This window comes from Falco cherrug, chromosome 7, assembly GCF_023634085.1.
Source record: "Falco cherrug isolate bFalChe1 chromosome 7, bFalChe1.pri, whole genome shotgun sequence".
NCBI classification, from domain to species: Eukaryota; Metazoa; Chordata; class Aves; order Falconiformes; family Falconidae; genus Falco; species Falco cherrug.
Window position 1 is genome coordinate 43,568,239 of NC_073703.1, and position 14,118 is coordinate 43,582,356.

Here is a 14,118-nt window from a genome sequence, read left to right on the forward strand (position 1 = left end):
GTGGTACACTCCATTTCTTTACTCAGTGGTTTCGGTAGATGTGAAACTACTGCATGTCCTAATAATAAACATGTGTTCTCAAAAATATAGCTATTTCTGGTTTCAAGTAATAGCTGGGCATTTTTAGTCTTGACTTTTCTAATATAAATCTACAGCTGTACAAAAATCTTAACAAAAGAAAGGTCTACTGAGAGAAATCCTGTGTTGCATGCTCACAGGAAGATACAGAATAAATTGTATGGCTTAATGTAGGTCTGAAAGTTGTTCCTACTGTAGTGCTGCAAGCAACTGCAAAAGGAGTATGAAGAAGACACATGCAAGATTTCAGAATAAATACACATTTGTTTGTCTGTGAGTTTGTCTTTCTCATGGCATGTTGATACAAGCTTGACCAATATGCTATAAAGTATATTTAGCATAGAAATTATGATTCATCTTTCTTCTGCAGTCTGAGCAATCTTCTTCCTCAAGGACCACTTGTGACTAATTTAATTTTTATTTTTTTTTACTTAAATACATCTTCTAGGAAAATAGTCTTAACAAGGTCATAAATAAAATTTTGTCTATGATCGTTTAAAGTAAAAACCACAGAATTTTTTTATTAAACTGTGAAAATAGTCATCTCTACACTCCAGCTGGTAAACATTTTCTCAGTAAACTAGGGTCAGATCTAAAAACAATTTAGACTTCTAAAGCAAGTCTTAACTGCAGAATTATGAATCTGAAAATGCTCAGTTTCTCCCTTATATATCTACTGTCTATTTTTACCTTCATGCAAAAATTAGCTATTTTGTTAAATTCCACGAATGTTTCTTCCAGTAAGAGTACTCAAAACATGCTTAAGGCATTCAAACAAGAGCAGGTTCTGTGTGTAAGTCACTGATGCCTCCTTCTTGGAAAGAGACTAGAAATGAAGGACTCCTGTGAATAAAGGAGGTGCAGGTTTAGTTATTTCTTCCTGAGAAGGTGCCAAGTCACACGTGCTGTGTCTCTAGGCAGTGCCACGACCACCTGGCTGTAGACCATTTTGTCTGTGCAGCTGCACAAAAATTAATTAAAAACGGTTGTTCCAGGGCTGATTCCGATGTCTAGTAGTTTTGCTAGCTCCTTAAGTAGGCACAATTTTTCTTTGTGGCTTTTGCTAATGTGCATTAAGGATGGCTTGTGGCACAGCCACACCTTTTCCTTTTGCTGATGGCTAGGCTTTGTAAGTGTTCCTTTCAACATCTGGGTACTTTTTAATCTGGTTCTGAGAAACACACCTTTCTCTGTGCACCAGATAGGAACGAAAAGTGGTAGTTACAGTCCTAAAAGCTGCTTTTTAGGATCCTGTTCTTGAGCATATTACTGTGCATTTTACTTTGTTGTCAAAATTATTACAATCAGATAATTTTATTTCTTCAGAAGTCACTAAGAACAGCCCTGGGAAGGAGAGTACTTTCAAGAGCTTTCCCAAGAAATAGAGAATGGTGTGCACACGTTACTACTTAGTTAAGGTGAAACCGTTTCCTCAGCTACACTACACACTAACATAAATTTTTTAGTAGAAATGGCAATTACTTAGCATCATCAACTGCAATCAAGCAACTGCATTTTTAGTAAATTGTTGCTGCATCTGTTTTTTGGTCATGTTTTCATTTATTCTGTAAATTAAAAGTAATACTAACTTACCCACTAGATGGCACTAACGAACTCTTTTACTGGAGAAGCGACAATAATTTGAATCTCATTTCTACTGTTTTTTCAAAATAATTTGTTAAAACACTTCTATGTTATTTTTCATAAAATATTGTTTTTATGTGGTTATTCATAGAGATTCTGAACTTACTACTGTTTAAAATTAAGCCTTCTGAGACAAGTACTTGGGGAAACATGAAAGTAGAAAGAGATTAACCTGATTGTTGCACTGATCTGTATGTATATTTGATGTATTTATCAGCATATAAAAATCATCATTTCTGGGAACTAGCAATATTGTGGGAATAATGTCTGAGATTTATCCTTTTTTTTTTTCTCTGAAAGTTTGGTTCAATGATCCTCTTTTCCCCAGAATTATTTGAACTTATCCAAAATGCTCTCATAAGTCAACAACCATTCAGCTGGCTAACTGCACATTCAGGTGTTATGTGTTTCAAATGAAAAGGGTACTGCAGGAATAGTAGTCATGAAAATATGTAGTTTCCCCAGCTGAAGTTTCATTTCCAGTACTGTTACATTTAGATCTAACTAAAAGCATTCTACATTGCCTAGGAGGCCAAGTCCCCCAAAATGTCCAGTGTTTTCCCTGACCCTGTCACATCAGGACACTGGTAGGTTGGCATGTGCTGCTGAACAAGATGCCAGCAGCAGGGCATCCTGTCATCCAGAGTACCGACGGGCTGTCTGAGCTCAGAGCTGCTTGCAACTTCCAGCTGCTCTCCTGGCACATCTTATCAAAACTTTCTGAAAAGGACTCCCTAATCTATTTGTATGCCTGACACAGTCTATGTGAAAAGTGTTGCAGGCCAAATGGAATGCGCAGTCGTCGGTTAACCAGTCACAGTATGTTTGGCTTGTCCATTCCCCAGAATGGAGTACACTTCGGTTGCACTCGAAGCTGCTAATGTGTCATCTCCTCCCCTGTGAGTTGTCTCAGTGCTGCAGCTATGTGCAGTCTTATATTCTAATAGCACAGATGTGAGAGTTTGGACTCATGAGCGCTCAGTCATGATAAAAAGCAGATTAAATATTACCCAAAGCAGACCTCTGTGCTTTCTTGGCTATACGCTCCCTTTCTGTTCTTATATCGTTCAACTATCTTTTCCGGTGATCTCTTGGTCACCTCCTAATTCAGTTCTGAATAGTCAATTTTTTTTTTTTCATCATGTCATTTAGTTTTTTGCTTTCGTACTACTAATGAATCTTGGTAACACACTAATATTAGTGAGTTTTAGTGAATCTTGGTAATGCACTAATCAACATGCAAGTGTCACTCATGTTCCTATTAAATAAAATTGTGAGTTAAGATGCTATTGAAGGACAGTAAAGGAGATACGTAGTACATAAAATGATATAGTTTTCAGGGTAATTGTAGGAGCTGGATGATGCAAACAGATTTTTTTTCCTTCTGATTTTCTTCTCAGTTGCTTATTCTCTGCCTTTTTGTTAAAGTTTTTATTTTAGACAGATTTACCAAATGAATTTTGATCAAAGTAGGTTTCAGGAAATACTTGGTCTCCAATTTATATATTGAAAGAGAAATTTCTTTCATTGTTTAAAGGAAATAAATTTGGAGGCTGTGTGTTCCTGTGTGTGTATCTGAACTCTAATCTGTGTAAAGTTAAACATGTTTGTTTAAGCGTACGTAGTTTAAGATTTGGATTGACTAAGATTCTGTTAGGACTACATATATACTTAGTTAACTGGATGCAAGAGAGGTGGTTTTAATTAGAACAAATTTTTTTCTTACTTAAATGCCATAGGTGACACTGTTATGTAATATGTATTATTATGAGATCAGTATTTTGTGAAATTGCATACTATTGATATCAAATGGAAATCCTACAGGAATTCAGATTTATCATTTCTGTAGAAAACTACTGTGGCATATCTTCTGTGTTCCAGGTAGAGGTGGATTTGGTGATGTCTTCTGTGATACTGCAAAATTCAGTTAATATGCAAACAGCTATCAATGATTTCTATTCATTTTCATTCATAAATTTTAAAATTTTAAAGCTTAGACTCAATAATTCTCAAGAACCCGATGTATATTGATGATAACGTATCCAATTGTATGAGGTTCAACAAGGCTCAGTGCTGGGTCCTGCCCTTGGGTCACACCAGCCCCACACAGCGCTACGGGCTGTGGGAAGACCTGCTGGAAAGCTGCCTGGTGGAAAAGGGCCTGGGGGTGCTGGTTGATGGGTGGCTGAACATGAGCCAGCAGTGTGCCCAGGTGGCCAAGGAGGCGAACAGCATCCTGGCTTGTGTCCAAAACTGTGTGGCCAGCAGGACTAGGGAAGTGATGGTCCCCCTGTACTTGGCACTGGTGAGGCCGTACCTTGAACACTGTGTCCAGTTTTGGCCTCTCACTGCAAGAGGGATGTAGAGGTGCTGGAGTGTTTCCAGAGAAAGGTAATGAGGCTGGTGAAGGGTCTGGAGCACAAGTCCTATGAGGAGCAGCTGAGGGACCTGGGGCTGTTTAGCCTGGAGAAAAGGAGACTGAGGGGAGAGTTTATCACTGTTTACAACTCCCTGCAAGGAGTTTGTAGTGAAGTGGGTGTTGATCTTTTCTCCCAAGTAACAAGCAACAGGACAAGAGGAAATGGCCTCAAGTTGCACCAAGGGTGGTTTAGATTGGAGATTATGAAAAATTTCTTCACTGCAAAAGGGTTGTCAGTCATTGGAACGGGCTGCCCGGGGAGGTGGTTGAGTCTTCATGAGGTGTTTAAAAGGCATATAGATGTGATGCTTAGGGACATAGCTTAGTGGTAGATTCAGCAGTGTTAGGTTAACAGTTGGACTCGATGATCTTAAGGGTCTTTTCCAACATAAATGATTCCATGATTCTATTCTGTGATTCTGTAAATGAGTTGACCATGGCTATTAAAGAGGATCATATGATTTCATTTAGTTTTGTAATGTTTTTAGTGCTCATATGTTACATTTAGGTTGAACTTACTCTTGCTTCTCAAAGTGATATTTCTTAATAGCAACATTATATAGATTAGGGATTGAGAAAAAGAATTAGTAATTTTTAGTGTTCAGGTTGGAAGTGATGAAAAAGGTTCTGTCAGGTTTTTTTTATCCTGTTCCACTGTTTACTTGTGCAAATAGCGGAGTATTACACCCCAGTTCAATAAATCTCTTTTTGTAACTACCCTCCCATTTATGTAGCGCTGCCTTTTTTTTCCTTCTTGTCCTTGACCTTATCAATTATGCCCATACATCTGTTTTTGGGGTCATGTGGCAAGTCTTATTGAAAAAACGATTCATATAAAAACAATGAAGTGGCAAAAAATATAGTTGCTTTTATCAATAAATTCCCTCATCCCTTTTGCCATGTGGCCCCACAAGTACCTGTATCAATACATTTGAAGGGTATTGTGGAGGTTGGTACTGTTTGATCTAGCATTGATGCCCAACCCCATGTTTATTAAACCACACCCTCACTTTTAAATCTTTAATTTAGGCAAGAAATACAGAACAAAGAATTTACTCAGATTTTTTTTTTTCAGAGAACAGCCACCTATGAATGCCTGAACCAAAAATAGCGAACTAAGATGTAGAGATAGATTATGGGCTTATTAATACCTAATTGGCTTGAACAGTTTTTTAAGATGACCTTTTTGTGTGTTGAGATAGCTTTACAGCCTGTTCTAGTAGAACATGAATTGCCAACTCTCCAGATCAATGAATAGGCGGCACTTTATTATAGGAGTCATTTTGTAAAAGAAAAAATGTATACTATAATTTTCTGGGCTCGTATGTTACTCTGAAAGAAAAAATAAATGGATGGACAGCTTATATTGCTTTTTATGGTTTCAGTTCCATAGTTATCCAATTCAATGGAAAGCTGTTCATGCAGGCAAGTTCAGTATGTTTAGGCAACCTCTGTTATTAAAGAAATTGTGCATGTACAGAACCTAGCAGTTGAAAGCAGCAAGACTTCATAATCCTGGAAACCGAGACTATAACAGTTCTTAATACATGATTTTTCAAGAAGAAATGAAGAAAATAACCCCAGAAATCCGTAAGCTTGTCGTTTAACACTTACATTGAGACAGCAGGTGGAGCTGGAGGAGTTGTGCTTTTGAACCACTGCAGAAAGAATAAGATGTGAATGAATCACAAGAAATAGAAGTGCAGAGCTTTTGTTAATGTATTTGATAAAGGAAAATTCCAGCAGGATACAGTCATGTTGCCTTCTAAAGGAAATTAAATTGTTTAAAATAAGCGTAAAGCATATATTAGAAAGTTATGGGAAAAGAGTATTTGTCTGTGTTTAAATACCAAGCTGAAGTAGGATTCCCACCCACCCACCCCCCTCAAAAAAAAAAAAAATGCCCCTGCAGAATTTTTATTTCAAGACCTTTGCATGTTTCATGGGGAGGTCTGAAGATCTGTGGGGCAGATTTTTGTTTCTTAATTTTTATGATTTACTTTGATTTAGAAGAAATGGTCAATGAAGAACTTACAAACTATGTTTGCATTTCAATTTTTTTCATTTTTAATTAATTAAAAGCATAAGGTAAATGTTCAAGTAAAGACTTTCATATAGTATGCAGGGGAAAAAAAACAATCCAGTTTTACATTCAGTTTTATTATGAATTTCATAGGAATCTATATCTGAGGTTATAGATTATATCAGAGTTCTCTCACTGCTGGGAATGATGTCAGATAGATTGTTTATGCAGCATGAATCTTTATCCATAGCATGCAAGTGCTATTGACATAAAAAAGTCCATGTTTCTCTCCAGTGTAAAGAAACATGAGATGACAGGTAACAAGTAGTAGTAGTAGTAAACAGAAGCATTATATTTAAGTATAGAAAATATGTGAGAAAATTTAAATGATATTGTTTGCATGATCATGAGCTAACTTTGAAGGCTATTATTTCAGTTTTGGTTTTCTGTTTATTTATATAGTTAGAATTCATAATTAGTAGACCACAGTTATACATATTTTTAAGGAGAAAAATAAATCTGACTTTATTGAAGGGAGATTTATTTATATTTTAAATTTTTCTAGGTCTATTATTTGGAAAGTTTTTAAATCTCATGAGTGAGAAGAAGGATGCACAGTTATACAGTAATGAAACAAGACAAAGTTTTATAGCTTTTGATGTGCAAGGTAAGTTTTTTCTCCTATTTTGAGTATTAATTTAATTCTAAAACAATTAGGCAAAACAGAACATATGAAGGAAATGAAAGAGACATTAAGATGAGATGTCCTGGATGCTACAAAGTTAAGTATAATAGTACCAGACTAACAAAAAATCATGATGATATTGCTATAAATAAAGTCAGGGTTAGTAGGCTGCAGCATTTGATGGTAGCACTGGATTGTCTTTTGTTCTGTGAGCTCCTCCAGCTGTGGAAAGAAAGAAATATCTAGCCATTCACTCTATCTACTTGCTGTTACTATCTCTCATTGTTTCTCTATTACTCATACATCTCCACTTGCTTATTTGGGCTACATATTTTACAGATTTCGGTCCCTGGTGATGGCTACAGATATATCTTACTTCTTATGATAGACCAAGGAAGGGAAAGCAAAGCAACAAGGATTTTTTTCTCTTGTTCTTGTTGGGAAGCATATGTGGTGATTCTTATTCATGCCTGCTAGGCAGCAGAGGATCTCCCATCACAAACTGAAAAATGGAAAAGTTCATCAGGAGCCTGTGAACTGATGGACATTCAGATGATCCTTTTAATTTTGCTTCCTGACCTGAGGATAGGTCTATGGTCCTTGAAAAGAGGGAAAGCGAAACATACGGCAGATCTGATGTTGGGATGATCAGATAAGCATGAACTGAGCTTTTTGCATGAGCTAAAAGTGACTTTTGAAGTGTTATTTTTAGTGAATTATTTCAAAGGACCTGAGTGCTTCAAGCACTGTGCTTTTGTTTGTCTCACTCTCTGCTGTACACAATCTGTGATAGCCCTGTTTGAGATGCTTTATTTTCCAGTTGTATCTGGAAGTGAATTCATAACCTAAGTGATTGATCAGTTGGTATTATTCTGATACAATACAATGTATTCAGGATCTTAAGTCTGCAGCAGGATTAAACTGAATAAGACATTTTTTATGACAGAAAAAATTTGACACACATTTTGCTCAGAGTAATTATGTCAGTAAAAATGATAGACTTGAAATGTAATTTTGCATATTTTAGAGTCTGTATTTTCAAAGTTTTACAAATCTGAACTTTGCAAATCAAAATGTCTGCTTCTAAAGTTAAAATAAGAGAGTTGTAGATGTTGTAGGCACAGTACTTCTGAAACGGGTTCACAGTGGCAAAAAGGATTAATCTTCCTTAGACTGTTCGTCTATATAATGTAGCTATCCTAAAATATTTTGTGACTACAGTAACTTAAAAAGTATATAACCATTTCAGAAATGTGAATCGATAGCTCACGTGCAAACATAATTGTATTAAGTATTTTTTTAAAAAAAACTTAATTTATATTATTTTTCTCTTGTCTAATTTTGATTTAAAAGATGGAGGATTTTCTACTTTTGAGGACTTCAAGAGAGCCTGCAATTCTTTTTCTCCTAAGCTGTCTGAAAAAATCATAGTTGAAGCCTTCAGGTAAGATTAACAGAGAGATCCTTATTCCTGGATAGCAGGCTTTTTGTTGTATGCGTTTCAGTTAATTGAAATTATTTGATTCTATCATGCAGCTGAAGATATAAGCTTCACCACTTTACTGTTTCAATGCCTTTAATGATAAATACTATAAATTTAAGTAATGTGTAAATAATTAATATAAATTATATAAATAGAAATAATAAAAATAATAGCTATAATTAAAATAATAAATATTACCTGATACATAAAGTAATTTGTTGCCTGTACTGTTTCCTAAGAAGCCTAAAATTATTTGATTTTACATTTTCCTCCTGTAATCAGGAAATCAGCATTCAAGAGCTGTCTCTTGAAAAATTCAGTTAAACTGTAGTGCATATTGCAAGACAGTAGTGATGAGATTTCTTGCAAGGTGAGATTGGCTCCAAGTGAAAGGATAAAATTTTGAGGCTAATTTGCAGCTCATAAAAAATTGATCTTCTGCAGTTGCTAGTAAACATTATTTTAAAAATGTTTTGGAAAACACTGTATTGCAAAGGGTAGAAATTTCTTTTTGTGATGTCAATGGTTTGTTTGGAAGTAACTGAGTTATTGAAAGAAGTCCTTCACTTTTGTAGACATGGTGTCAGATAGCTTGCTCAGAACCATCTTTAGAAGGCGGGGTTAGATTTTAGGTTGTTCTTCATTTTGCAGTATCTGGAGCCATGGTACAAAGCATTGTAGCAGGACAAGAATTGGTCTGTACATATGTCAAGCCACTGACATACAGTCATAAAATCAAAGTGTAGCATGACTCATGAATGTCTTAGATGGTAATCTTGCGGTTTTGCACTAAAGATGTAACACATTTTGGGGAAAGTAATTATTTTAAGAAGGTTTGCAAAGTTGTATGGTGTGTTTTTCTTGATGTCCAAGAGATTTTACTATCACTTTTTGGTATATTGTCAATAAATAAGCAGGAAAATGTAGACAGAATAGCTGTAGGTTTTACCTTTTAAAAATACTTTATTTTAAGGACTTCTATGAAGACCCTAATGTCCAATTTTTCTGCCCTGTGAGTAAAATGTTTTTCTTGAATATTAATGCTTTTTAGGTCAGAAAAGCATATGTAGTTGCTATTCGTATTGTTTTATTTTGCATTTTTACATATATTTTTTCATTAGCTTTCTCATTTGAAAAATTGTCAAATAAATTCAGACTTAGCTTCATATTGTCAAATAGTTCTGAAAATTTGTGGCCCATTTTTCTGTCAATGAAACTCCCCAATTTCAATTTTAAATCCTAATCATGATAAATTTAATAAATTAAGGAAAGTTCAATCAAATATTATGGTATACTATGTATCTATTAAAGATGACATCCCATGATCAACAATAGCTCTTAATGCTAGCATATTAGTCTGTAAATAACCCAGTCCAGCAAATGAAACTTGTGATTGCATGTTTATGAACAAGGTATGGAACCTGAAGAGAAACACACAAAAAATTCTTTTTCAAGAACTTTGCATGTTTTTTCAGCTACTCTTGAAAAAAATTTCACAATAGTGTGGTGTAATACAGATCTCTTTATGACTGAACAGGCCAAATCTGCATGGATCTCTTCAGAATTGTAATTTGAAATTAGAGTCCTCAATACTCTTTTAGGTACACACCCTTTTTGGACAGTTCTTTTAACTGTTGGTGTATATGTTGAAATTTATGTAGGGAAACAGAGTGAAGACTTTTGTCCTAAATTGAATTATATGATTAAAACTGTATGAAAAGAAAGCCAGAGGAAATACTTTGGATATTAGGTATTTGTCAGAAGCTTCAATGTATTTGTAGCACAAAATCCACATCACAATGGATTACTAAAACAAACAGAAGATATATAATTTCATATTTATAGCTATGTTTCTTGTTCTTCCCTCTTTTTAGTACAGAGATCAAAATTAAGTTTTGCAACTGAACATAGTTTTGAAATATATTTTTGCATTAAGTGAAATAATTTGCAATTCATATACATTTGAGATGTTTAGCATCTTTAGGTGTGATGACTCTGATCAAGTGTGAGTTATAAAACTGCATATAGAGCACACAGAGATCATGTCTGTTGAGCAAGAAGTTTATGCTGGGGACCCAGTATCTGTATGACATTTGTTGAGGGAGTTACTTGGACTAATTCTAGCCTGGTCAACAGACTGAATGATCACTAGAAGTTTGAGTGCTTCGGATGCATGCCGGGAGCACGTCTTTCAGTGTAATTTCATCTGGAAGGGGTGCAGTTTATATACTGTGATCACTGTGATGTTAACCGTAGTACAATCAGTGGGGAAGACTGGGAGTCTTCAATGTTCAAAAAGAGCATTCCAAATCTTAAGTAAAACATAGTGACATATGGAGATGAAGAAAACAAGAAAGCTTAATTGGTGTATTTCAGAGCTTTTTGAAATTGTTATATGAAAAGGGTTTTTAATGTTTATAAAATTTTCACTTTGGTGGAAATGCTTTCTCCAAACCAAGTCAGGTATTGGTGGGATCCTTTAATTTGGAAGTTTGCATGTATTATTTTCTTATACTTAGAATGAATAAAAATGTTACAGCGCAAGCTAGGTCTCTGGTTAGTGCCAGAAAGACTAGAAGGAATCGAAAGGAAAGGGAAGTAGGAAAAAAGTTAAAGGCAAGTACATAATACTTAGCTTCTCTACTTACCATAGAGAGCAGAGAATTATTTTCTGCTACAGAGTGTAATTCTCAACATATTCTTACACGTAAAAATGAAAAAAAGTGTAATTCTACACTTGTAGAAATATCAGTAATTGATTTACTTAAGAATGAAGGGCCCCACCAAAGTAATTCGGCTTTCAGATAAAACAGGCTTGATTTGTAGGCGTTCAAAATGCTCATAATAAGGCATCCATACATGTTGAACTGATTTTAAGAAACTTGAGCCTTGGTAATGGAATTGCATCTTTCATTCATGTATTTTATTAATATTAAAATAGTCTTAAAATATTTAATATAATATAGTAAGAAGCTAAAGAATAACAGATTATTTTTCTAACCTACCGGTAAACAGCTGTTATGCTCAAAACCTTTTTGTGACTACAAAGGAGACACAACTGATACATAAAGCCAGTATTTGTTTTTACTATATAGTGAAATCTTAGAAGTCTAGTCAAAGAATTATTGTTAGTACAGATTTAATAATTGAAAAAAAAAAAGAAGGAAAATAACATACTAATAAAAGGATACTATGCTAAAAAAAGTCTCAATGTGGTTAAAAATATTATACATCTCCTATCATATACCCCTCTTCCTGTGGTTATTCTCAGCTTTCCACTGTCCCTCAGTCCTGAGGCTGACAAGTTCAAGACAGGCATGGTAGGGTGAATTGCCATTATCCTGAGTTCTTCACCAGAAGGAGTATGATATTCATATTGATGTTTTCTTCTCTCTCACTCTAGCATCTGCTTTGGGTCACTATTATATGTTTTCCAACACAATTTACACCTTCCTCTTTTTTGTTGGACTACAAGCCCACATTGCATCATTTTATGTATTTTAGATAACTTGTTCTTTGCTCTCTTTGTTATCCATAAAACTACTTCTGTCCAGCTCCTGTGTCTGCATTTCTTTAACTGACAATTGGCGAGTTGTTTATAGTCTTGGTCCTCCAATGTCAGCCTGTGCCCTGTATCTTAACATCCTGTCCCTGTACTCCTTTACTCTATATGCCGTGTCTTTACTTCTGAAGGCCGCTGCTATCATGCCCGGTCCATATTTCTCTACATCATTATCTTAAACTCATAAATATTTCATTTTACATAGAAAAAATTCTTGTTACTACTGTTTGTATAAAGGTGTTTATACTGTATAAAGGTAAGAAGAACAAATTAGGCATAGCCACCTGGTCCTTAAAAGAACTGCTGTTAAAGGTAAAGCGAGTAAAATCTCCAGGCAGGTCAAGCAAGTTCAGACAAAGTCTGACCAGCCTCAGTCCTCAGACCTTGCAAACTCAGTACAGAGTTTGTGGTCTATTATTAGCAATGGCTGTACTGTATTTACTGGAATACAGGGCTATGAAACATACAGTTACTATCTCTACTGTACATTAACATTGTATATTCCATTATAAATGAGTAAAGATGTAGTGAGTTAATCTGAATTGGTAATAGAGCTTCAGGATGGAGTGGTTGTGTTAAATGCTCAGTTTTATGAGAGAAAAAAGATACCTCATTCAGTAGTGTTTCTAAGTGTAGTGAGTGAGTGATTTAGGTTTTGGTGTGTTTTGTTTTGTGTTTTTTTTTTAAATTCCATGGGAATAGGACCAAACACAAACATATTTTCATCTTATATTGACAAAATGATATTTAATGTAGACATTCTTTCTCCTGAGGGATTGTTTTCTTAAAAATGTCAGTAATATACTGCACTGAGCTGTCGCTAAATTTTGCAAAATGTGGGTAAGTTTTCAGTTTATATTTGATTGTATCAACTGTCCATAATCTTGCCTGAACCATAGCGTAACATTTATTATTTCTGAGCTAATATTGCAGTTATATTGAACAAAATGCTCAAGTACTTATCATGCACCTGATTAAAATGCCGTCATACCGTAAAAAGTCAACATTCTTCTCACAGGAGTTGCAGAAATACCTGCTAAGGTAAATTATGTGATATGTTCTTTCATGGTGGGGCCCTTTGTAATGGGTAACACACACAAGAATTTCTATAATGCTGCTGTTCTGCTTGTAGCTACATGGATATGAAATGTGACAAGTCCTCTGCAGTAATAATTTGTGATAAATGGCTGTCTGTAAGTGAACATGATGTCTTTTAAAGTGGGATTCAGATTCTTAAAAAAAATATTTCAAGTACTGTTTTCCTTTTTTGTTGAGAATATGAATGTCATATTTGAATTATACAATATTATTAATTACTGCTGCTGAGAAAATATTTGTCTTAGCTGTACCATTTGTTTAGAAAAAATAGGTTATTTGTATGCTAAATCCTGAGACCATGATAATGGAAATAGTGACAGAAGTAAGCTGAAAACCAATCACATATGAATGTGAGTGAACCTATAAATGATGAAAAATGTCTTGCAAACCAAAAGTAGACAGAAAAGTCTCATACAGTTTTTAAAGCTAGCAAGCATAAATCAGATCTTAAGGAAGAAAAGAAGACGTTCATGATCTGCATTTTATGCTGCTGTGCCTTTAGATTGATAGGATCACACACAAGAGGTATATTAGTACTTTTGTATGTATTGGTACTTTCCATACAAAAAGATGACCTAATTGTCTCGTATTTCTTTCATGTAATTATCTAGTAATGAGAAAATAACCTGTTTTTCAGAGCCACCCCATGGAAGAAATCTTATGCTCCTTTATGCAAGTTTGATTTATAGACATGTACTGCAGAGCACAGTGAATATGAGACATTATTCTTCCTATGGCTAGTTGCCATGGAAACATAGTACACAGTACAATGTCATTCCAGCTCTAGTGATGCCTGCAGTAGTTTATTCCTTTGTTATTCTTGTTTCTTAAGCAACTGTCTTGCAGCCTTTCATGTTATCACACTTCATCACCTATACAAGTCCTTTTCCTTATCTCTTGAGAACCATCTCTAATAGAAAAGATCCATTTTTTTTGTCTACTCATGCAGCTAAGTGTATGTACCTTTTCTTTTTTCAAATCATGGGTTAAAAGCTTGTCCTGTGCCCACAAATAATATACCATTGCCCTAAAACTGGTAAAAGAAGATGGTAAACCAGTCTGAACATCAAAGTGTAAAGGACGTGGCTCAGCATCTTTATTTACTCTCTCCTATCAGGGACTGGAG

General features: G+C 34.9%; 1 protein-coding gene across 1 annotated transcript in view; it reads left to right on the forward strand.

Moving 5' to 3' along the window:
* EFCAB11 (EF-hand calcium binding domain 11) overlaps positions 1 to 14,118 on the forward strand; it is an 80,720-nt gene that overhangs the window by 1,742 nt on the left and 64,860 nt on the right. Inside the window, exons 3-5 of the mRNA XM_055715972.1 lie at positions 6,415 to 6,481; positions 6,730 to 6,831; positions 8,203 to 8,293. Coding sequence (XP_055571947.1) covers positions 6,415 to 6,481; positions 6,730 to 6,831; positions 8,203 to 8,293 — 260 coding nt within the window. The remainder of the gene's footprint in view (positions 1 to 6,414; positions 6,482 to 6,729; positions 6,832 to 8,202; positions 8,294 to 14,118) is intronic.